The 25,109-nt window shown below is 46.7% G+C and overlaps 1 protein-coding gene across 2 annotated transcripts in view; it reads left to right on the top strand.

Moving 5' to 3' along the window:
• The window catches only part of ARHGEF10 (Rho guanine nucleotide exchange factor 10), a 130,178-nt gene that overhangs the window by 76,248 nt on the left and 28,821 nt on the right, over nt 1-25,109 (top strand). For both annotated transcript variants that reach the window (XM_030812419.1, XM_030812418.1), the window contains 9 exons: nt 411-556; nt 4,143-4,318; nt 18,125-18,240; nt 18,629-18,756; nt 18,935-19,035; nt 20,420-20,541; nt 21,511-21,597; nt 23,562-23,785; nt 24,417-24,574. In XM_030812419.1, coding sequence (XP_030668279.1) covers nt 411-556; nt 4,143-4,318; nt 18,125-18,240; nt 18,629-18,756; nt 18,935-19,035; nt 20,420-20,541; nt 21,511-21,597; nt 23,562-23,785; nt 24,417-24,574 — 1,258 coding nt within the window. The remainder of the gene's footprint in view (nt 1-410; nt 557-4,142; nt 4,319-18,124; nt 18,241-18,628; nt 18,757-18,934; nt 19,036-20,419; nt 20,542-21,510; nt 21,598-23,561; nt 23,786-24,416; nt 24,575-25,109) is intronic.

The raw sequence follows: 25,109 nt of genomic DNA, 5'->3' as shown, positions 1-25,109 counted from the left end.
CTACGTCGCATACCATTGTCTTGGTTCATACAAAGCGTCTTTCTGAAGAACTGATGGTTTTGGTTTGGCTCAGTGAAGTAAAATATGGGCTACCTTAAGAAGTTAAGATAGTCATTTAACTATGCTTAATTAGGTTTACTTGGGGAAAAGTAAAATTACAAAACAATTCCTTCCATTCCTCACCGTTCCTGGTTAATGTAGTGTTTAAATCGTGGGAGGGCCAAATGTGCGGTGAAAGTCTGTGAGGAAGGAGGCGGATGTTCAGCGCAGTCACGGTGAACATAGGAACGATTTCCGTAAAGAGCTCAGTTTGGAAAAGTCACCCTCAGACTCATACCAGACTTTTCCTCATCTTTTTCGTTTCCGGGTAAACTCAACTGTGGTCCCTGTGCTGTGTTTTGAATGTGCAGCTTCTCAGCAGTGGAAGCCGATACCTCATTCGATCAGATGATATGATAGAAACAGTTTACAACGACAGGGGAGAGATTGTGAAAACCAAAGAGCGCCGAGTCTTCATGTTAAATGATGTGTTAATGTGTGCCACCGGCAGCTCACGGTAAGCGCATTTAATTCTCTATAGTAGTCCTATCATCATCACATGTTACCTTTGCCTAAGGGCACATGAATGACTTTGTTAATTCTGTCACTCAGACTGAACTGGCTTTTTGTGCCAAAGCTCAGTCCTGTGACTAAGGGAACCCTTATAATAAGCAAGCTTATTTTTAAATAGATTCAGTGTAAATCACCAAGTCACTGTTAGTAGAAGTTAAGTACATAGAGGTTTATGTACTCTTTAAACAGAGCTGATGGTGGAACTAGAAACTAAATTGAATTTCTTCATAACCCTCCTTAATCAAGAGTTCTTTTTCTTATGGTTTAAATTCTCTCTTTACCTGCTTCTCTATAAATATATTTTTGATAAATGTTTAAATATAATAAAGTTGGGTATATTCATATTTATTGTAAACCAAGAAAATGAATTATTTTCACTTAAAATAATTTTACATCAGAGTCGTTCTCCAACACATGGAAGATTGTAGTTAGATGAGGATATGTGAGAAACTAAAAGGTCTTCAAATATAGGTAGATAAGGGACTTGATATAAAATTGGCTATAACAGTTCTGGTGCTGTAGAAAATAATGCAAGCGAACGTGGTGCCGATTCATCATGTCTTGCAAGAGTCAAGTGTTGAATCTTCCAGAGTTTTGCGAGCCGATTGCTAAACATTTGATAGCTTGAAGTCATCCACACGGGAACATTTGCACCATGGAATTTGCCCAACACGATGTGTTAGGAGCCTGTCCTCCCAGTGAGAGCCAGCTGTTAAACATTGGCCAGCACACCACTAAACATGCCCTATTTTTCATTTTTCATGCCCGTTACCCCCATTTTCCAGCCGCCAGATAGATCTGCCTGCCCTCCTCACCTTGCCTTAGAGACCCAGGCAGCGAGGGTGTGCAGGTCGATGCTCAGGAGTCGGACTCCTTAGAGTGAACTCCGGCTCCACCTTCTCTGAACACTGAAAATTACCTGCTCTGACTTTGCCTCAGACTCCTCATCTGAACAATAGCGTTGATCATAAAAATAATGAGGCCAGTGGTACGCCGTCACAGGGCTCTTCGGGGATCAAGGTGAGGACGTTCATTAAGCTACCGCAGGGCGGCTGGCACACGGCACTGCCCGCGAGGGACAGGTTTTCATTGTTGCTTTTCATCATCCTCACTTACTTTGTGGCAGCTACAAAATAAGTCCAAAAAATATACGAGTCTTTAGTGATACTCCTCCTTGTAAGAGAAAGAACCCTGTTCATTTGACTCATATCCCATGGCTCGCCCTTCATTGTGGACGCCTGGCAACAGCCGCAGGCCACCTGCCTTCTGTGTGCAGAAGCGAAGCCCACTGCACCCTGCATTGGAGAGGAGCTGACGGAGTGAGGCCGTGGGAGGTCGCAGCTGGAGAACTCCAGGTGTGGGCTGCGCGAGAGGACGCTTAGAATTGTGAGGATGCAGAGTATGGTGTCTCCACCCCTGTTTCCCTGGTGTTATAAGGTGCTTCCCACAGTGTGGAGACCAATGGTGTTTATCACTTAACAGGATGGCTTCCAAGTTTAACTGTCCCAGGACCCCCCTCTCCAAGTAACACCTGGAAAGTTAGTTTTCAGTGAAGTGGCCCCAGTGTGGCTGAATCCATCGAGCTCCTCACCTGCAAGTTGGTCAACACGATGTGTCAAGTTGGGGACATTAATGCTTGTCCCACCTGTCCTGGGAGATAAGATCATAGAAGTGAAATGACCTTGTAAACAGCAAAGTCCTAAGGAAATATAGTGGTCCTTGTTGAGTCTTTTCCGCATTCATAATCGATGTTTGTCTGACGCTGACTGCTGCTCCAGAACCACCCAGGCTGCTGTTGGGGCGCGCCAGGACACACGTGGCTCTTGGGCAGTTTTAAGTAGGTTTAAAATTCTCACGCTGACAGACCTGGTGTACTTTAAAGATGAATTAAAACGGATACTTTAGAACTAACTCACTCAGCTGTGCTTACTGCTAGAGGATTTCTTAAAATAATGCCCCTGCCTTTCCCACGACGCCAGGGCTTGAATTTCTTTTTTGGCGAAGTGCAGTGGTGAGTAGCAATTCATTTCCCATGGATGTGTTGTCAGTGTGAGATTTTCAGCTTCACTGCCCGAAGGTGATGAGATGAGAACGCATTTTGGTTCAAATAGCTCCCAAGGACCCTTTGGTCGGCCCTGTGGACATTAAGATTCTAAACCTCTGTAGGGATGGAGATTTTTACATTCAAAGAGAGGGAATCGGAATTTTGGTAAGAACTCATGGGCATTTCTGTTTTTCTAAATTGGAGGCACAGTCTAATTCACAGATCACAAGCCATTTTTCCTCTTACTGTGTCTAAATTGTTCTTCCTCCTTTCCCTTTCGGTATGGACTGGATGTCGTCATGGAGGGCGGAGTGCTGTGGTGTAAGAGGGAACTGGAGAGCCTGGGTGCAGACGGGCTCCCAGCCAGTCAGGTGCTCAGTCCAACGCATAGCACCAAGCATTTCGGTTATTCCTACCCACCCTTTGATTTTTTTTTTTTTTTTTTTTTTTTTTTGAGACAGAGTCTTGCTCTGTCACCCAGGCTGGAGTGCTGTGGCGTGATCTCCGCTCACTGTAAGCTCTGCCTCCCGGGTTCACACCATGCCTCAGCCTCCCTAGTAGCTGGGACTACAGGCACCCACCACCACGCCCAGCTAATTTTTAAAATATTTTTAGTAGAGATGGGGTTTCACCATGTTAGCCAGGATGGTCTCAATCTGACCTTGTGATCTGCCTGCCTTGGCCTCCCAAAGTGCTGGGATTGCAGGCGTGAGCCACCGCACCCAGGCCACACTTTGATTGTTAACAGCAATATCTTGAAGAAAAGCAAAATGTGATGATCACTAAGTGAGAATAATGGTTGATTCTGGAGGGTGGGATTTCCTGGGGCTGCGGGGATGCTGGCGATGTCACAGCCTTGGCCTTGGTGGCAGCTACACAGATGTTGACACATGCCATTTCCACTAGACTGTACATATGTATTTTGTGTTTCTTCACGTATATGTTCTATTTGTGATAAAAGAAAATAATCTATATAAGTCATAGGTTTCTTTTCTGTTCAATTTCTGTATACTTGATAAATATTTTAGTCATGGAGTATAACGGTATGATTTGATTCTATTAAAATGGTTACAGTGTAGCCATAAAAGAGTAAAGCAGGAATTCGAGAGTTAACTCTTATGAAACCACCAGAGAATATCTATATCCACATAGGAGACTTTTCCTGGTAATCGAGCACCTTTGCTCAGAGTCACCAGCGAGCACCGAGCTGCTTCCTTTTAAGCCTTTACGGAAAACCTCGGAGCTTCCGGGAGATCCGTCCCTGTGTGGCTCTTCCGTGCACTCTCTCTCATCCACTTCGAGGCCTCTTTATGGCAGCGAGTGGGGACTCTGTAAGAAAGTCAGAAGCAAAATTACTATTGTGAGAAAGTCTGAAGAGCTACAATTCAGCAATGGAAAGTTTCTCACTTGAATATCTGAGGGACGAACATTACCATAACGTGTTCATGTAATTATTCCTAAAACAAGGATCTTCTGGTCATTTCAGCCCCTCTCATGATAGCCGTGTGATGAGCAGCCAGAGGTACTTGCTAAAGTGGAGCGTTCCACTGGGACACGTGGACGCCATCGAGTATGGCAGCAGCCCAGGCACGGGCGAGCACAGCAGGCACCTTGCCGTTCACCCACCGGAGAGCCTGGCCGTGGTTGCTAACGTGAAGCCAAGTAAGTGACGCTTTCTCTCACGTTCATGCCATGGGGTCAGCGTAACTCTCACGTTCTTGCTTGCCATGGGGCCAGCATAAGCTCTGACATCAGCAGGCTCAGGGTTTAACACGGTAAACCTGACAGTTTCTCTCACGTTCCTGCTAGCCGTGGGGCCAGCGTAAGCTCCAACATCAGCAGGCTCGGGGTTTAACACGGTAAACCTGACACTTTCTCTCACGTTCTTGCTGGCGATGGGGCCAGCGTAAGCTCCAACATCAGCAGGCTCAGGGTTTAACACGGTAAACCTGACACTTTCTCTCACGTTCTTGCTAGCGGTGGGGCCAGCGTAAGCTCCGACATCAGCAGGCTCAGGGTTTAGCACGGCAAGTCTGCAGCGGTGATCCTGTCTCTGGAATCTGTATGCTGTCTCACTAACATGGCCAAGTCGGCTGCTCATCTCTGACTTGTCCCACCTGCCGCTGGGGCTCCTTCGGGTTCAGGCCGTGCACCTGGCCAGTCAGAAGTGGATTCCCTCTTCCCGGTCGGTGAGCTCAGTTTTGCGTTTCCAGTTAACCAGATCAGGACTTCAGTGCTAGTCTCTTGAGTGTGTGGAGGTGGCGCACAGGAAGCCGTGGAGCTTGAGGCGGTGGTTGTTCCAGCTCAGCTCTGTGCTCACCTGCTCGCACTGCTGGGCAGCGTTGTGATGTCTTTACTGAGTTCCCCCATGGAGGCAGTGCTCGTCCACGAACTTCCCAAGGTGAAATGAGAGGTGTCAGAATGCTTTGGAAATGTCTTAGCATTACACACGATTTATGATTATTATTACCCAACATTGTTCAGACCGCAGATTTTAATCTTAGTGTAAAAATCATTACCTTCTCTTCATTTAAAAAAAAAATCCAAATAACAACTGGCTAAGTTTTATTCACTTTTTGGCCACTACCCCTGAATTGTAGAACAATTTAAAAAACATAATGCATGGGAACTTTCAGTTAACCTTTCATAGGTTAAATATGCATGAATTTTTCAGATTATTTTGTTTCTGACATGTTTAGAAGCAAGGAAACCACTGGAGAACTTTTAACCTTTTCTGGTTGAATTTGCATGTTCACCTGGATTTGCAGAACATGATGTAAGGAGTATTAGGTCTAATTCGCTTTGGGATCGCTTTTAATTTTCTCATTTCCCTGATGTTAATAGTCATTCCATTTGGTAATCTGCCTAGTAGGCTAATTCTTCAAGCATGTTATTACAATTTGTAATCTCATCAAGCATATTATTACAATTTGTAATCTCTTAAATTTCTGACTCTCAAATCCTCCTTCTATTTAAAGTGGTATGCGTGTGTATCAAGCCCCCTCCACAAATAACTGAAGCACCAAACCCAGATTTCCCAAAAGAGCTGTTGCGGGGGGTGGTATGGAAAGCAAAAGGGAGGAGCAGGGGGAGAGTGGACGTGGGGACAGAGAAATTATTTCCAAATTGACATGATTCATTAACATTTTATTCAAGAGCAAATTGGATGCCTTGTTAAAGGTTTTTAAAAATCCTTTTAAATTATTCGGAAACATTGATTGGCAATCAAGTTTATGTTGTGGTTTTGTGAACAAAAACACCTTTGTGTATTTTATAATGCTAGCGATCTTAGAATTTATTCATAATTAAGATGGCCTTATTGTATTCAAATAGCTAAAGGTGACTTCGATCCATAAAATAGTATGTATTCCATGCAATGTTATATTTTCTTATACATCTTTTTATTTATGATTTATGCTGAGCTAACTTAGAATAAGATTAGAATCAGTTAGCAATATGAAAAAAAGAATAAAGCAGGGTGATTCAACCCATTTTTAAAATACTATGTGGAGGAAAGAACCTGGAGTGAGTTTATCACTGCATTTGCACCCTGGATTTAAGTATGAGCTTCCCAACATCTTTGGTGTTATATCGCCAGTTAAAGGGATGTTGGAACACACTTGAAAACATATATGATTGTGTTTTGCATACTTGCCTTGATTTTTTTTTATCACGTCTCTATGGAAAAGCACCCAGTTAACCTCCGCGAAACCTCAGTGAAACCAGTTTTCCATTGGACATCTTTTTGCCGACTGCCTTAAACAGAGAGCTTAAGTGATAAACTTGTTTTGCCATCAAGTGTTTTCTTCTTCTAGATTAAAAAAAAACCTTTTAAAACAAATTATTTAAAATATGCTAATTCTGTGTGTGTCTGAAGATAGAACTCAAGTCAGAATTCTCTGGGGCTTTTTTCTGGCGTCAGGTAAGAGCATGGTGCTGTCTTGCATTTACAGAGAAGGTGTAACTGGGCACTGTGCTTCGTGCTGGGACTGGCAGGGGTTCTCTACTGACACGTCTGGATTCATCCAGGGGGGATCGACAGTCTCTTGTTAGCGTTGATCGTGAGTGGGTCTATGTGGTATCAAATCCATCATGTTGATCCCACGAGTGCCACGCTGCAGCCGGTGAATGACGTCCCTTCACTGTGCTTATCTCAGCTCACTCCTTACCATTTATGCTGACAAAACCCAGGTACATCCGTGAACCACATCTCCCTGGGGCTGCCTCTAATGCCTCCCTCAGAGTTTTCATAGAATGGCTTCAAATTCACTCTCAGTGTTTCTGTTTCTTCCGGTTCTCTTGCGTTTGTCACTTCTAAATTATATTGAGAAGCAAAGTCAGAAATTCTCTTTCTTAGCTCACAGTCATAGGACTTCTGCTGCCTGAATGACTGTTCTAGAATTCAGTGCTGGAAAAGTTGGTGTGTTACTTGATATTGACAGAGTGTAGGCAGCACTGACCAGCAACCTCTGCTTGCAGAGAGGGCAGCGTGGCAACCACCCGAGACCAGTGAGCAGCTGCAGCAGGGAGCTCCCCATCCCTGCAAAAGCGCCTTGTGGATTGTGCGTTTGCCGTGCGGTATTAGACTCAGCAGGGAGCTCCCCATCCCTGCAAAGGCGCCGTGTGGATTGTGCATTTGCTGTGTGGTGTTAGAGTCAGCAGGAAGCTCGCCGAACCCACAAAAGCGCTGTGTGGATTGTGCATTTGTTGTGTGGTGTTAGAGTCAGCAGGAAGCTCGCCGTCCCTGCAAAAGCGCTGTGTGGATTGTGCATTTGCTGTGTGGTGTTAGAGTCAGCAGGAAGCTCGCCGAACCCACAAAAGCGCTGTGTGGATTGTGCATTTGTTGTGTGGTGTTAGAGTCAGCAGGAAGCTCGCCGTCCCTGCAAAGGCGCCGTGTGGACTGTGTGTTTGCCATGTGGTGTTAGAGTCAGCAGGGAGCTCGCCGTCCCTGCAAAAGCGCTGTGTGGATTGTGCATTTGCTGTGTGGTGTTAAGAGTCAGCGGGGAGCTCGCCGTCCCTGCGAAAGTGCTGTGTGGATCGTGTGGGTTGAGTGTTTGCCGTGCGGTGTTAGACTCAGTCGGGAGGTCCCCATCCCTGCAAAAGCACCCTGTGGATTGTGGGTTTGCTCTGCAGTGTTCGACTCAGCAGAGAGCTCCCCGTCCCTGCAAAGGCGCCATGTGTATTGTGCTTTGCTGTGCAGTGTTCAACTTAGCAGAGAGCTCGCTGTCCCCACAAAACACTGTGTGGATTGTGAGTTTGCTCTGCAGTGTTAGACTCAGCAGGGAGCTCCCTGTGCCTGCAAAAGCGCCATGTGGATCGCGGGTTTGCTCTGTGGTGTTCGACACCGGAGTTACGGTGTGACACTTTCCTCTCTTGCACGGGCTGCAAACTGGTGACCATGGGTCCCCTATGGATCCATGGATTGGTTTAAGCTCCCAAACTCCTTGATGCTATTTTGAAAAATGTTGTGTTGTTTTCTGGGGTGATTTTAAAGGTTTTGCCAGCCTCCCTGATTGGGGCTGGTGGCGGGGAGGAGGAAGATCAAGAGTGAACCATCGGTTGCTGGGTCCTGGTGCAGCGTCTTTGTTGGTGCACTCCACCAGGCCACTGTTCCTTCTCACTTTGCGCCCCATCCCATCTGGCAGGTGGATTTATGAGAAAGTAATGTTCGCTGTTGCCATTCTGTGGGGGGGTTTCTTCATGCAGGATCTTTATAACCTCAATTCATTTTCAACAAACGGACTGTCAGGCGCTCCTAGTTCTCAAGGTCTTGTGCTAAGTAGGAGTTGTGGGTGTGGGTGAGGAGGTGTTGCATAGCCCCACTGTTGGGAGCCTTTAGAACGGGAGGAGAGGTGAGATCAGTTGCTCCAGCCGGGCTCTGGCCTTCAAGGGTGTTTCAGAAGAATGGCCACTGGAGAGCTGTTACCGCCCATCCTTCCCAGGGAGAAGTTCTTCGTGTGTGTGTGTGTGTGCACTTTTATTCAACTGGTCTCAAGTCAGTGTACAGGTGAAGTTCTTAAAATGTTTAGAGAAATGTGAGTATAACTTGAATGTACTTTAAAGGAAACACTCCTTCAGATGTGCAAATATTCATCATTTTGTAAAAATCAGTCACATTACTTTGCAGTTAGTTATTTAATCCTTAAAAATGAATGAAGGTAAAAAGCATCTCTGTTCTTCACTGTAAGGTCAGCTTTTAACGGAACAGGATTGGCCTCTGATCCTTCTGGCTTTGGTTGTTATCGGACCAGCATCTACCTGGTCCAATACCAGCATCCCGTCTCTGCACTGGCAGCTTGCCTAGAAGGGGCCCCGCAGCTTCCAGAAGGCCGCTGCCTCCCCGTGTGCTCTCAGAACTTTGCAGCAAGAGGGGAGGTCCACTCAGACCGCCCTGCTCTCCGGCCCATTCTGCTTTCTGTCCCGGAAGCGCGTCCTGAGCGCCAGGAGTACCTCTGTACAGTTGGGCTGGATATGGCGGTCGGTACAGGAGGATTTGTAACAAGACACAGAGTCGTTATGAACAGGTAGCTGGAGGAGCTGCCGGCAAGCTTGTAACGTGAGGAGGGTGGGAGACCGCGCCTGAAAGCTCAGGGTCACTGCTGAGCACAGAGAGGGGAACTTCCAGGCAAACGTGGAAAGGGTCATGGGTGAGGTCACAGTGTTGAGGGAGCTCCCAGAAAACATAGGACCTCCCCCACGAAATTCACACTGTTTAAAAAAACAAAGCAAAGCAGTGCTAGCAAAGAACCAGCACCAAGGAGGGAGGAAGGAGGGCATGACTTACGGTCTTTAAATGGAAGTGAGCCCAGCCGAGGATGCTTGAACAGCTGAATATACACCTGACTGATCCTTCCGAAGTAGAAGGCAGCGAGAGAAGCGGAGCTGTCTATTTAAAACGTGAAACGGTTCCTCACGAGGCTCCCCTGAGCTGCATCCTCCAGGGATGTGTGGCCAAGTGGCTGTTCCGTGGAGGCAGGGAGGGGTCTGAGCGGCGCGTCCAGCCACAGCCCTGAGAGTTCTGGACAGAGTGACTGGTGTGGGACCCCAGGAGTGACGGGTTAGCCCCAGTTTCTCTCCCTGACCCCTGCCTGATGCACTGCACAGCCTCACCTATAGGCAGGGACAGCGCCTGGTCTCCTACGGGTCCTTTCCAGAGTCAGGTACTTCTGGGCGGAAAGGGTCACAGTTCTCGCTCCTTACGCCTGTAAGAGTGAACTTCGTCTTGAAGGTCGGGGGACAGGCGCAGCGGAAGCCCACCATGGCAAAGCTGTCTTGTTTTGAAATACACAGCAGTCAAAATGAAAGGAAACAGAACCAAATACCTCTGTGCCCCCCTGCTGTGGAAAGAGCCACTTCTGCGTCATCTGAACATTGTACCATAAAACAGCGTGCGTGTGGGAGATGAGGCCAGGACTTGGCGCTGTTTTTTCCTGTATGGCGTGTGGATTTGCAGGTCTTTCCCAGGAGTCTTGAATGAGTACTGAGAGCAAACACATCACCTGGCCGAAGGTAGCAGGGAGGTTGGCTTTCCACACTGAATACCGCGGACAGTCCGGAAACGGTCTTCAGTAGCTGTCCTGCAATGCGACACCGAGGTCGGCAGCCTGTGGAATGTGACACCAACAGACGAGCCCCTCACTGGGGGAGCGGATGCATCTGCTCGTTATTGTGGACCCGCTGACCTCCTGCCGCCACTCTCTGTGTCCTGTGCCCCTGCGTGCTCACGCAGCGTGTTCAACGCAGATGAACCGCCTCCCTTCCTACAGACAACATCTGTATGCTGAGAAAGGCGTTTGAACATACATAGGGAGTAAAACCACAAAGAGCTCTCAGGGAGGATGGGCGCCGACTCCGGATGGAAGGCAGAGTGAAACCGATAGGCATGCCATGGCTTTTCAGGGATTTTTGATGCAAATGGCATCTGAAGTGAATGGAGCAAAACAGTCACATCACAAATTCTGGGCAGTGGGTAAAAATGTTTTCCATGAGTTATTCTCTCTACTTTTCTACATTTAAAGAGTATTTCATACTTTCACAAAGTGACAGCCCATTAAGGAAGCCCAGAGCCAGCCTGGGACTTGGGTACCTGTTAGAATGGCTGTTCCCAGCCCATCCCCAGGTCCAGCCTCTGTCTAGGGGAGGAAATGGGGGCAGCATGGCAGATGGACAGAAAGCGGGAAAGGGTCTTCCAGCATCACACGTGCTTTCAGGACAGTCTCACAGTGGTGGCGATGCCACATGTGTAGCTCTGTTCTCCATGCAGATGGCTGCCGCCTTCTCCATCACTGTGTCAGTTTATATCCCCCGTTACCTCAGGGACAAACACTGGTGTGAATTTTCTGGGTATTCAGTAACACACCCTTCAAACTCTCTGTCTTTAGGAGCTCAACGGGAGGCAGGTGAGAAGTGGTTCCATGCAAAGAAGGATCCCCGTATTTTCCTAATATAACATGCACACTAGTCTACATGATCTGCTGATGCCAAAATACTCATTCCTAACGGCCTGTGTAGCTGACCTGCGAACTTAGGTGCCAATGCATCCCTGGAGCTATAACTGTCAGTCAAGTTGACATTCCAAAAACCTTCTATTCAGGGTCACGGCCCTGTCCAGGACGTGACAGCCAGCCTCTCAGGAAAGCGATCATAGCTCCTCAGCCATGGGGATGGGCCAGATGAGTGCCATGCCTGTGCGTCACATGCCGGTCATTCCCGTAAGTCTCGTGGAGAAGACTCCCTCAGGAAAGTGCAGCCAGCACGTGTCCCTAAGTGCGGACGGCCAGTCACGGAAAGGTGCTCATGCAGGAGGGCCTGTGGATGGGGTCCTGTCTCTGGGAATTGTTTACTTTATCATTGGGGTTTTAGAATATTAGCATTTTTAATGTATATGTAGTCTTTATGGAAAATAATTGCCTATTTGTACATGGCTTCACATATTATTTACATCCATAATTTTATAGAAGTCTAAAGCTTTTAATTTCTCAGTTGTCAAATTTGCTCCCTTTTTTGGGGTAATTTCTTCGGCTCATGTTCTTAGACACTCTTTTGACACACCTGGGGCTCCAGCCTGCCCCCTGCGTTTTAGGTGTGGGGATCATTTATCCTGCTCTGCTCACTGAAGTAAGGAGCTGCTTCTAGAGAGCTCTTTCTGGAAGGGTGGCCGGAGAGAACAAGATCCCTCTGTTGGGAGTTTTGTGGTTGCAGCTGGGAAAGCGGTTCCCCCATTCCCGCAGCCTCTGCCCTGCAGGACGGGCCTTACAGCGACTCTTCATCTCACTCCCTTTTTTTTTTTTTTTTGCTGACATGGAGTCTCACTCTGTTGCCCAGGCTGGAGTGCTGTGGCGCCATCTCAGCTCACTGCAGCCTTTGCCTCCTGGGTTCAGTCGATTCTCCTGCCTCAGCCTGCCGAGTAGCTGGAATTACAGGCACGCACCACCAAGCCCAGCTAATGTTTATAGTTTTAGTAGAGACGGGGTTTCACCATGTTGGCCAGGCTCCTCTCAAACTCCTGACCTCAAGTGATCTGCCCACCTCGGTCTCCCAAAGTGCTGGGATTACAGGCATGAGCCACCATGCCTGGCCGACTCTTCGTCTCTCTTTAGCACCCTGTTCTGATCAGCTCTTCCTCCGTCACAGCCACACCGTGCACAGGCACTCTGTAGACATCGCAGATGCGAACATTATTTCCAGCTGCAGGGAAATTAGGCTTTTTGTCAACTTTGTTCCAGGAGGAAAGGGGCGTTTGCTTGTTAAGTCTGTTTCCTTTGGCAGCATCAGCCTTGCCCATTGAGAACCATGGGAAGCTCCCTGCAGGAGGCAGGTGAGGTCCTGGGGAGGGCAGGGCCCCCAGGAACACAGGAGTCCGGAGGCAGAGGGAGAGGTAATGTGCCGCACTAGGGGGTGTGGTCCGCAGAGACCCCTGCCACAGCTCTGAGGAGGAGAACACCAGAAAGAAAAGCACACAGGAGTTTTACGGGGCTAAGGAGCTAAGGAGGTGTAGGGGTCTTCAGACCCCATGAAGGTTGATGGGCGGCTGCAGAGGATACTGGTGGGGGCTGAGGCTGCCCACAGTCAGCCGGTTGGCGTGTAGGGGGGTAGTGCCCATTCTTCCTTGATCTCACCTCCTCCCCAGTGCCTGGAGACGCCTTCCGGCTCTGACGTCTCAGTCTCACATCGTGGAGGGGAGGCTTTAAGATGCTGTGAGGGTGTCCCTTAAACCCAGGCATGGAGGTTCTCAGGGACTGAGCACACCCCCAGGGGCTTTTCCAGCCGTCCTTGCTATTGATCTGGCCACACAAACCCTTCCTTGTTTGCCACACAAATTCCGTTTCACTGACAGACCCTGAATTTTCAAACAGATTGAAGGGATTTCCATGGAAACAAGAGAAGTGTCCGTGAGAAAGACTCGGGAAGTGCTTTTGCGGAAGTGCAGCAATTGTGTGTCGCTGCAGCGACAAAGAGCTTCACTCATAGAACTGAAAACTCCAGAAACTGTCAGCTAGAGGGCTGGAAGTCAACTCTAACAAAAATTCTTATTTGTGGGGGTTTCTTTCTTTTTCTTTTCTTTTCTTTTTTTTTGAGATGGAGTCTCCCTCTGTCGCGCAGGCTGGAGTGTAATGGCGTGATCTTGGCTCACTGCAGCCTCCACCTCCTGCGTTCAGGTGATTCTCCTGCCTCAGCCTCCCTGAGTAGTGGGAACTACAGGCGTGTACCACCATGGCTGGCAAATTTTTTTTTTTTGTTTTTGTATTTTTAGTAGGGACGAGGTTTCACCATGTTGGCCAGGGTGGTCTCGAACTCTTGACCTCAGCTGATCTGCCTACCTCGGCTTCCCAAAGTGCTGGGATTACAGGCGTGAGCCACCACGTCTGGACTGCAGGGGTTTCTTTAATCAATTTTGGCCTGAAAATCAACATGAAAGAATAATTTCCGAAACTGAGAATCACATTTGAAAAGCACTGGCCGCACTGTGTGGTTTCTTGTTATTCTTGGGATGTGAGTGCAGACGCTTTCTTTGGCAGCGCACATTGTCCCCATTCGTGAGGCTGCCTCAGGTTGCTCTGTGGTGTCATCTGTGCCCTGATGGTGCCCTGTTATGAACTGTCTGATGATCTGGCAGAGATAAAACGTCAGCACATTTCCGTGCTCCGTAAGGTCGAGGAACTCCTTCTCATCTCAGTACAGAAGATTCTTTAAGACACTAGGAAAAGAGTGTTCTCCCTTCCCATGATAGGTTCACATCGGTGGCAGTGTGTGTGTGTGTTATTTTAAAAATGTTTATGTTTTTAATTGACAAATAATCATATACATGTATGGTTTAAAACATGATGTTTTGAAATATGTATACATTGTGGGATGGCTAAATCGAGCTAACTAGTTTATGCCTTACTTGACACACTTGCCGTTTGTTCATGGTGAGAACCTTAAAGTCTACTCTTAGTGGTTTTCAAGTATACAGTACCTTATTAACTGCATTAGACCTCTTGAACCTACTCCTCCCAATGAACTGAAATCTGTGCACCTGTGAATCCCTGTGACCTATCCCACATGTTCTGTGGGTGATAGAGTTGCCTCTGTGGGTGATGGAGCTGTTCTATGGGTGATAGAGCTGTTCTGTGGATGATGGAGCTGCCTTGAGGGTGATGGAGCTATTCTGTAAAGTGACAGAGCTGTTCTGTGAGTGATGGAGTTGTTCTTTCGGTGATGGAGCTGTTCTGTAGAGTGATAGAGCTGTTCCAGGGGTGATGGAGCTGTTCTGTGGGTGACGGAGCTGTTCTGTGGGTGATGAGCTGTTCTGTGGGTGATGGAGCTGTTCTCTGGGTGATGAGCTGTTCTGTGGGTGATGAGCTGTTCTATGGGTGATGAGCTGTTCTGTGGGTGATGGAGCTGTTCTGTGGGTGATCGAGATGTTTTGTGAGTGATGGAGCTGTTCTGTGGGTGATGAGCTGTTCTGTGGGTGATGAGCTGTTCTGTGGGTGATGAGCTGTTCTGTGGGTGATGGAGCTGTTCCGTGGGTGATGGAGCTGTTTTGTGGGTGATGGAGCTTTTCTGTGGGTGATGGAGCTGTTTTGTGGGTGATGGAGCTGTTCTGTGGGTGATGGAGCTGTTCCGTGGGTGATGGAGCTGTTTTGTGGGTGATGGAGCTTTTCTGTGGGTGATGGAGCTGTTTTGTGGGTGATGGAGCTGTTCTGTGGGTGATGGAGCTGTTCTGTGGGTGATGGAGCTGTTCCGTGGGTGATGGAGCTGTTTTGTGGGTGATGGAGCTTTTCTGTGGGTGATGGAGCTGTTTTGTGGGTGATGGAGCTGTTCTGTGGGTGATGGAGCTGTTCCGTGGGTGATGGAGCTGTTCTGTGGGTGATGGAGCTGTTCTGTGGGTGATGAGCTGTTCTGTGGGTGATGGAGCTGTTTTGTGGGTGATGGAGCTGTTCTGTGGGTGATGAGCTGTTTTGTGGGTGATGAGCTGTTCCGTGGGTGATGGAGCTGTTTTGTGGGTGATGGAGCTGTTTTGTGGGTGATGGAGCTGTTCTGTGGGTGATGGAGCTGTTTTGTGGGTGATGGAGCTGTTCTGTGGGTGATGAGCTGTTCCGTGGGTGATGGAGCTGTTCTATGGGTGATGGAGCTGTTCTGTGGGTGATGGAGCTGTTCTGTGTGCCCTGGAGTTCTCCCTAAGGCTTACTGCAGAGATGTTTATATGCATCTATACATGTGTGAAAATTATATAGAGCTGCACACCAAAAATAGAAGGGTCAATTTGATTGGATGATAATTGTGAAGATCATATTTTAAAAGAAGTCAACTAATTAATAAAGTTAACATTGCACTAAAATTTTATTTACTCATTTATGTGTTAATTTTGATACAAGGTCTTGTTTGGATGCCCAGGCTGGAGTGCAATGGCACAATTATAGCTCACTGCAGCCTTGACTTCCTTGGCTCGAGCGATCTTCCTACCTCAGCCTCCCAAGTATTTGGGACTACAGGTGCGCACCACAATGCCTGGCTAATCTTTCTTTTAAACTCTATGTTTTTGGTTTTTTAAACTATGTTGCCCAGGCTGGTCTTGAATTCTTGGCCTTTAGCAGTCCTCTCACCTTGGCCTCCCAAAGTGCTGAGATTATAGGCATGAGTTACCACACCCAGCCTATAATTGTATTACAAGGTTGTGTTTATAGAGTTTATCAGCGAAGTTTACAAATGAAAGCAAATATGTGTGTTATGAAACATTTTAAATTATAAGCATTCTGTAAGGATAAATAAAGTTGCTATGTGTAACTACTGGATCACTTTGCTCTTTTTTTTTTTTGATGAAGTTCAGCTCTTGTTGCCCAGGCTGGAGTGCAATGGCCTGATCTTGGCTCACTACAACCTCCGCCTTCCAGCTTCAAGCAATTCTCCTGCCTCAGCCTCCCAAGTAGGTGGGATTACAGCCTGCACCATCATGCCCAGCTAATTTTGTATTTTTAGTAGAGACGGGGTTTCTCCATGTTGGTCAGGCTGGCCTCAAACTCTCAACCTCAGGTGATCCTCCTGCCTTGGTCTCCCAAAGTGCTGGGATTACAGGAGTGAACCACTGTGCCTGGCCGCTCCCTTTTTTACGAAACTTCATGATACTTCAAATGCAGTTAGTAATTGAATTTGTCTAGATAGTTGATAAAAATCAGGCCTACCATGTGCATAAATACCACATAATCATGCCTTCAACATAAAGTGCCTGCAAAATTATAAATGGTTATGCTACTCCTCAGTTAATATAGTAAATGTTTTTAGATACCTATATCTGAAATCTTTTTATTGGAAATATGTAGGTTCTTTCAGTTTTGACTTATATATGTATTATATATGTTATACACACTAAAAGAACAAGCTGCATAATTTGTGGGATGTAACATAGAAGGAAAATGCAGAGTCCTTTCCTCAAAATTATTAAGAATTTCAGGATGTCCAGGCCGGGCATGGTGGCTCATGCCTATAATCCCAGCACTTTGGGAGGCCAAGGCAAGTGGATCACCTGAGGTCAGGAGTTCGAGACCAGCCTTGCCAACATGGTGAAACCTCTACTAAACCTCTACTAAAAATACAAAAATTAGCTGGGCATGGTGGCAGGTGCCTGTAGTCCCAGCTACTTGGGAGGCTGAGGCAGGAGAATTGCTTGAACCTGGGAGGCAGAGGTTGCAGTGAGCTGAGATTGTGCCATCACACTGCAGCCGGGGGACAAGACTGAGACTTAGTCTCAAAAAAAAGAAAAAGAAAAAAGAAAAAAAAAGAATTTCAGGATGTCCACATCAGAGCCGGAGACCAAGTTCTGGGCCCTGTAAGCTCAGGTCCGTGCAATTCTGTAGACCCATGGCCGGGAAGCCTGTCCGGCTGAAACACAAGGCACTTTACTCAACTGAAATGAGTTTCTTCTCCTTGGGTTTGAATTTTGGCTCCTTCTCTTACTGGCTGTTTGATCTTAGACAATTTATTTCTATGAAAAGTGGAAAAGAAGGAGCATACTATTGCATATTGCTTAAAGTACAGACACTCAGGCTAATTCTGAGACCAAATCCTTCTCATCTGTCATCAGTCAGATGGAGAGATGGGGGAATCTGTCCTCTGTGCCTGTGGGCCCGTCGTGGGATTTAGTGAGGAAGTATTTGAACATCACTTCCTGTAGTACACAGGAAGCGCTCTGTGAGGAGTAGAGCAATTCTCACTTGGGCGCATAGACCCCGGGACACGTGTCATTCCTCTAACCCAAGTCATCGAAGACAAACCATTTCTATTCCCTTAAAAAAAAAAAAAAAACTTTAGGAAAGATCATTGGGGAACTCATTTTGATGGTAGATGACCCCAGTTATTGGAAATGTGGTTCAGATTAAATGTCATTTCTAAGTGCCTCTTACTAAAAGCTGTTATGTCAACAGTGTTTAAAAAATACAAAAGGGGCAAAACATGAATCAAACTCAAATTGTGAGACATTCTGTAACTCACTAGCATCCTTCAAAAATGTCAGGGTTGCAAAAGAGGAAGATTGAGAAACTCCCCCAGACTGGAGGAGATTTCAGGGACGTGACCACTGAAAGCAGTGCGAGTCCCTGGGCTGGATCCGGGACTAGAAAATGACATTCGTGTGAAAGCGGTGAGGTTTGAAAATGGCCTGTAGATCAGTCAGGAATGCCGTGTCAATGTGGTGTCCTGGATTTGACGGTCATTCTATACTTGCGTCAGATGTTATCCTCTGGGGAAGCCAGGCCTGGGCATTCAAGAGGCAGCTCTTTGCAACTTTTCCATCTAAAATTATTTCTAAATAAACGTTAGAAAAGGAAAAACCACTAAATGCTTGAAATTGTCCACTTTTTAAAAGCTCTAGATTCACCCCTCAACTTAAAAATTATTTAACTAGTGTTTTAGTGTTTTCTTCCCTCAAGTATTGGAGTAAATATGGCTTTAGCTTTGTATTCTTTTTTTATCTTTTTGCTTATTTTGTAGACAAAGTTTACATGGGGCCAGGACAACTGTATCAAGATTTACAAAACTTGTTGCATGACTTAAATGTAATTGGCCAAATCACTCAGCTGATAGGAAGCCTTAAAGGGAACTATCAGGTAACAATCGAAGCAATTGGATTTAAGATTCTGCCTTTACTTATAAGTCATTGTAAGTATGTGATTATATCTCCAAGTTCTACCAGAAGTGAGAATTCATTTTGACTTTAAAAATTAATCTGAATGTACATTTTCTCTTATGTTAGATAAGGTGAGACTATTTAATGGTAACTTTTCTTCATTTTGCAAATAGGCTTGAATATCGGTTCTATCTTAGAAATGTCTCAGCCCCCCACAGTGTGATCTCACTCCCAAAGCTTTCTTTTTCATAATCCAATAGTTTCATTTGGTCTGAATTTCTCATATTAAAATTTTGTTTTTTTATCTTCCTTGAGATGGCCCTACTTTTTAAACACTTTTGAAATGTGCGTATTTATTTCCTTTGTAGAACTTAAACCAGTCAGTAGCCCATGACTGGACATCAGGTTTACAAAGGCTTATTTTGAAGAAAGAAGATGAAATCAGAGCTGCGGACTGCTGCAGAATTCAGTTACAGCTTCCTGGGAAGCAAGACAAGTTAGTAGTAGCTTTAAAACGAAACCTTCTTGGCCAATGCTGGGGAAAAAATGGTTCTTTGTCATAACATGTATGTTTTTTGGTTTGCTGATTCTATCAGACAGGCAAAATGTGTAATTTAACCTCACAGGATGGAGCACGTTTTATACAATGAATGCTTGTCTGTTGTTTCTGGCAGATCTGGGCGACCGACGTTCTTTACAGCTGTGTTCAATACGTTCACCCCTGCCATCAAAGAGTCCTGGGTCAACAGCTTACAGATGGCAAAGCTCGCCCTGGGTAAGGCCTGGGTGACTGAGGCTGAATGAGGCATGCCGCATGATGATGAATTCCTCTCCACGAGGGTGAGGTCAGGGTTGAGAAGGAAACTCAGCAGTAGATCCATCCATTGACCTGAAAGAGTGTTTCTAAACAGGAAAATTCACCCTGGCACCGGCGATTTTTTAGATGTTCATATTAAAATGAAGGGGTTGCATATTAAAATAGAGGGGTTAAAATGGATGGTGTTTCTGGCACCAGAACATGAATATCAGCTGAGGCAGCTGAACACAGAGGGAGCCCGTGGAGCCTGGCCGGGAGCCAGGTGCTCAAGGCAGGCGGCGGGCGGCGGGCGGCGGCCTACAAATGGCAGGGGGGTCGTTGTTCGTCTTGGTCCTTCTGCTTACCCCTCCCTGAGAAGCAAAACACAGGGCTGGGCTGGGGGGCTACTAAAGATCCTCCCAGCACCAAAGATAAACCCTACGGTTTTACTGTAGATGGATGGGACTTTATGATTTCCTTGTTCCTATGTCTCTTCAGCCTTGATTATTTTTTGCTCTCTGTGTGTGTATAATATACACATGCTTACAGACCTGTTACCCAGAACACACTGGGATGTCGTGTGTGTAAAATTTTCCTTCTGCTGTAGATAATCTGAAATGTTAACGGAGTATAAAATATAGAAGAGAATTGCGGAGCGTGGGTAACGCCATTGCCCCTGGGAGCTCTGATCAGTGGAAGGGCTTTGTCCTGGAAGGGAAAGCCGTCCTGACTTTGTGCTCACTTGATGAGGAAGCAGAAACAGAGCGCCTCTCTCTCTTGCTGAATAATTTGGTCATTTGTCAGGTCAGGTTGAGAGTGACTTAGCAAACAAGGAAGTGGCCACTCTCTAAAGAGAATGAGCTGAACGTGCAGATAAGCCCCCTTTCGTCTTCAGATCAGCTACATGTTCTCTAATGCTCAGGTTGACAGTTTGCTTTGGTAGTAAAATATTTCTCCATTTCGTTGTATTTTTGTTTATCCCATAGCATTATACCATGTTTTAAAGTTTCTCAGTACATCTCTGGTATTTGAATCTAAACATTTCTGTTGCGTTGGAAAAACTGGAGAAAGATGAAGGAAAGTGGACCTATGTGGTTTATACAGCGAAGTTTTGCAGCCTTTGGGTCCAGTGTATTCAGGAGGTGAAACAGGAAGAGGTCCGCTGCCTCCTAAAATGATGCCACAAATATACAGCCTATGCTGTAAGAAGAGATTGTACTGTTTCCACAAGTAAAACATGGCATTGTCTGGCCATATACAAACAGAATGCCAGAAACTTCCCCTGCTGTGCCCTGTGGAGCTGCAGGTCTTTGCATGTGAGTTAACTGCATTCTTGCTCATTTCTCTCTGAATATAATTGCAGAAGAGGAGAACCACATGGGCTGGTTCTGTGTGGAAGATGATGGGAATCACATTAAAAAGGAGAAGCATCCTCTCCTCGTCGGACACATGCCCGTGATGGTGGCCAAGCAGCAGGAGTTCAAGGTGAAGGGAGGCAGGGCCCGCGGCCCGGGGTGGGGCGCACCTCGCTGCTCTGACTGGGCCACTTGGGAGATGATTCTTAAGGGGCGGGGACAGAACATGGTCTTCCCAGGTTCACCACAGTGACCGCTTCTCTAGAGGTCATTTACTTGGAAATAAGACTGTTGTTGTTTGAAACCTAAAAAAACGCCCAGCCATTGTCTCCGAAGCCCAGTCCTGGGCCAGGACCCTCGGGTATTCCAGCAGTGCCACAGCATCTGAGGCCTTGTTAGTTAAACAGGGGACACATGTTTCACATTTGTAGCTCTGTTTTGCCTTTGCTTGGCAAGCAGTCTGTTTCCACAGTGGATTGTAACTCCAGGTCTCCTGTCTGCTTGAGGCACCGTGCCCGCTCTGCCTTGGCGGACTCCATCTCCAGGGTGGCGTCTTATTAATGTTCCCAGCGTTGCTGACTCAGGCATCACAGGCCAGGGCCTTCGGCAACGCTGACGACGTCTTATTCTTTAAGAAATAAAGATGTTTCTTCTCACCCTGGTCTCTGGCCAGGGTTTCCCAGCAGCTCCCCGACCCCTCCTGTTGACAGTTGCAGGTGGTGCACAGGACTCCTCTGGGAGAGGCTGGGGTGGGACAGGGAAAGGGAGAGGCACAGGCCATCACAGGCTGTACTTGATGCCTGCAGGGCCAGCCCTCCCATCTGAAGCGCCCCGAAATGCTGGATTTCAGTGTGCTGATGGGATCTGAAGAGTAAGATACCAAAGGTTGAATCTACTTAGGTGTTCTCTTCTAAAAAGCTAACTTCTGAGAGTTGTACTTTTAAACTTGTATCCTCCCTATTTTAATCTTTGGTAGGTAACGAACCTGTAATTTCTGTGCTTATACATTGGAAGTTAGTCATCCATTTAAGACGTTATGTAGTCTAGGAGCCTCTTAGCTCTGTTTTACATGTGAGCGTTTGATTTTATTCCATTTTAGATTGAATGTGCTGCTTATAATCCTGAACCTTACCTAAATGATGAAAGCCAGCCAGATTCATTTTCCACGGCACATGGTTTCCTGTGGGTAAGATGTGTTTATCTGGTTTTGGTGCAAGTTCGCAGAGAATCAACATTCATGGTTGGTGCGATGAGAGACTGAGATGTGAATTGCTCAGTAGAGAGTTGGTGGTGGCGTATCCCAGAGTGTACTTAGAAACATGAAAACTTCTTTGAAAGGGAGCTGATCACTTTGGGAAAAGATTTAGAGTTCTTAGGAATGCAAATATTTGTTTCTTTTCCTTTTCATCTAAAACATTTACCAGATAAAGTTCAGTCCAAAGACAACTAACTAATAAGAGAATAATTTTAATATGTTTTTCCATTTTGGTGTCGACATTGCGTGGATTTTTTTTCTTGTTCCAAGACTAGCTTTTTCCAGTGGATACTTAGCAGTTAAAATTAATTTGTTCCAAATGAAATATTGCGTCTGAAATTAGGCTGGAATTGCAGTAGACGTTCCTGGTTCCTGCAAACCAGAGGACATTCTTGGAGCTGTGTGGTCCCAGGCTCTCCCCTCTCTGGTTTCCTGTGTTCCCTCCCTGCAGCCTCCGACTCGCCCTCCAGGGCTCCACTATGCGTTTCCAAACTCTCAACCTTTCCTCCCAGGCGTCCTGTGCAGCACGCCACTGCCTCTCACTTCTCACAGCCACAGCTCCTTTTTGGTCAGTGTTCCTAGTTGAGTGTCTGAAATTGAACAACCCAATTAGCTGGTATTTCATTTGTACCAACGTATGAATGGAGGAGTAGCTTTAATTCCCTTAGGGGCTTCCACTTCTAAGAGAACTGTTTTCTGTCCAGGTAGGCAGACCTGTCATCGCTGAAGCTTTATCCCCTGGCCTGGTCATAGCCCCCAGGCCCTGTAGGCAGGACAGGGGCTTGGCAGATTGGCATCCTTCCCACAGAAGCATGAAAGTAGGATGTCTGTATGTAGCGTCAACAAATACAAGAAGAATAAGGAGAGTTTAACAACATTCTCAAAGGTGGTGGAAAAGAAAAAGAATCAATGAAAACACCACCCTAAACCAGCTACGGCTTTCTGTTTACAGGGATCAGACCCTTTCCCATTTAAAAAAAAAAAACAAATAAATATAAGTTTAAATTGGGAAACTAACTGTGCTGTGTGTTCTCGTTGTAGAGATTCAAACACACAGGAAGTTCACGTACACTGTTGCAGCAATGCTACTTTAGAAATTCCACGGCAAGCGTGGTGTCTCACGCCTGTAATCTCAGCACTTTGGGAGGCCAAGGCGGGTAGATCACGAGGTCAGGAGTTCGAGACCAGCCTGGCCAAACACAGTGAAACCCCGTCTGTACTTTCACATAGTGAAACCCCATCTCTACTAAAAATGCAAAAATTAGCCGGATGTGGTGGCATGAGCCTGTAGTCCCAGTTTCTCAGGAGGATGAGGCAGGAGAATCGCTTGAACCCAGGAGGCAGAGGTTGCAGTGAGCCAAGATCATGCCATTGCACTGCAGCCTGGGTGACAGAGTGAGACTGTCTCCAAAAAAAAAAAAAAAAGAAATCCCACAGCATACCACATGTTGAATTCCAATGATCTACTTGGGATGCATTCTTACTGATGTTTTTCACATTTGAAAGGTTTATTTTCTTAGCCAAGATCATTAAATATTAGTGTTAAGTTATTAAAATTGATAATAGTCTGCTTCTTAGGATTTTAAATTGAGGATAGATGGGCCCTTACCTTCATATTGTGATGAGTACGTGATTTTTAAAGTATAGAAATGTGACTTTGAAAAAATGAAAGTTACACTCTTTCTTTAAAATTTTTTGAAAACTGAATTAAATATGTTCAAAAGAAAAAGGGGCTCCGTGAGCAATTGTTTAAGCTTTTTTTTTTTATTTTTCTAAGTGTGTTGATTCTCACATGAAAATCGAAGCTTGTCGTGGCCTTTAAGTGACAGGTTCCAGCATATTATGGAAGCCCCCACATGCTCGTTTTCTTCTTTCCTCCTAATTCTCTGATTCAGATCGGAAGTTGCACCCATCAAATGGGTCAGATTGCCATCGTCTCGTTTCAAAATTCCACCCCCAAAGTCATCGAGTGCTTCAACGTGGAATCTCGCATCTTGTGCATGCTGTACGTTCCCGTTGAGGAGAAGCGCAGAGAGCCTGGGGCACCCCCGGACCCCGAGACCCCGGCCGTGAGAGCTTCTGATGTCCCCACGATCTGTGTAGGGACGGAGGAGGGAAGGTAGGGCATGCTCACCGCGTTACAGAGAATCAGCCAGCTCTGCCCATGGAGGGCGTGGTGGGGAGCCTGTCCTGGAAAGAGTCCTTGACTTTGACTCAGGAGTTGCCTGTGCAGGAAGTAGGGGATACCAGGGGAAATTTTTAGGGTCATTGCACTTTGAAATAACTAGTGATTTGGGCCCATGGAAATTATTCCAGGAAACTCTTAAAGAGAAGTGGTATTTCTTTAAAGGGGAAAGTTTGGCTGTTTGCCACTGAAATGTCTCATTTATATTCATGGTTTTTAAAAGCACATCCCCCCTTATATTTTGCAATAAAACAGCCATATTCTATGTCATGATCTTACTGAATTGCTGACACCATTTAAAGGAGAGTTAAAATGGTTTTCCTGATGTGAAGTTCCAAGATCTACAGGAAGAACTAATTTTTTTCGTATATCCCAGAATTTCCCTTTTAAAAACAAAGAAATCAAGGTGGTTGCAAATTTTTTAAAAGTACACACAAGTGTCCCTAGGAATGGAGAAGGAAGGGCAAGAGGGAAGAGTTGAAATGTTTTTTGTTTTTGTTAATAGGCACCTCATTCTTCTCACAACGAGCAAATATATTTATTAGCTTGTGTTTTTCTCTTAAAGCATTTCCATTTATAAAAGCAGTCAAGGCTCCAAGAAAGTGAGACTTCAGCACTTTTTCACTCCTGAGAAGTCCACAGTCATGAGCCTGGCCTGCACGTCTCAGAGCCTGTACGCTGGCCTGGTCAACGGGGCGGTCGCCAGCTACGCCAGAGCCCCAGGTGAGGCGGGTCTCACGGCCTCCTGGCAGGTCCTCGGGGTTCACTCAGGGGACCGTGCCTCCGGTTTAGCCTGCCCCCTTCCCCGGCCTCCCACCTCTCGCACCCCCCCACCCCCGCCTCCCGCCCCTGTGCCTCCGCCCCTGCGTTCGTCACCCTTGCACAAGGCCTGCGTGCCTTGCTTCTTCCCCAAAAGGTGTTTCTTGAATATACAGACATCTTTCAGAAGTCAGTCTCCCCGTCTCCTCCCACCCTCCCACCTCTCTCGGCCTGCCTATTTCTCACCCTCGGATGGGGGCACCGGGCCATGCAGTGCCCTCCTTCAGCATGTCCTGCGCTGACCAGCTGAGCAGCCTGCCCGCCCGGCGGGGCCTCCTGGACCTGGGCCAGCCCTCTTTGCCCCGGTGCTGTGCCCTCGGTCCCTGCTGTTCTCTTGGCCATAGGGCTAAGGACTCCATTGTGTTCTGCTGGGTGCCTTAGACGAGGCCCTCCCTGGCCTGCCCCGCCTACTCCCCGCAGCCGCTGGGGGTTGGGCAGG

Source organism: Nomascus leucogenys, chromosome 4, assembly GCF_006542625.1.
Source record: "Nomascus leucogenys isolate Asia chromosome 4, Asia_NLE_v1, whole genome shotgun sequence".
Taxonomy (NCBI): domain Eukaryota; kingdom Metazoa; phylum Chordata; class Mammalia; order Primates; family Hylobatidae; genus Nomascus; species Nomascus leucogenys.
This window is presented reverse-complemented; position numbering and strand designations above follow the sequence as displayed.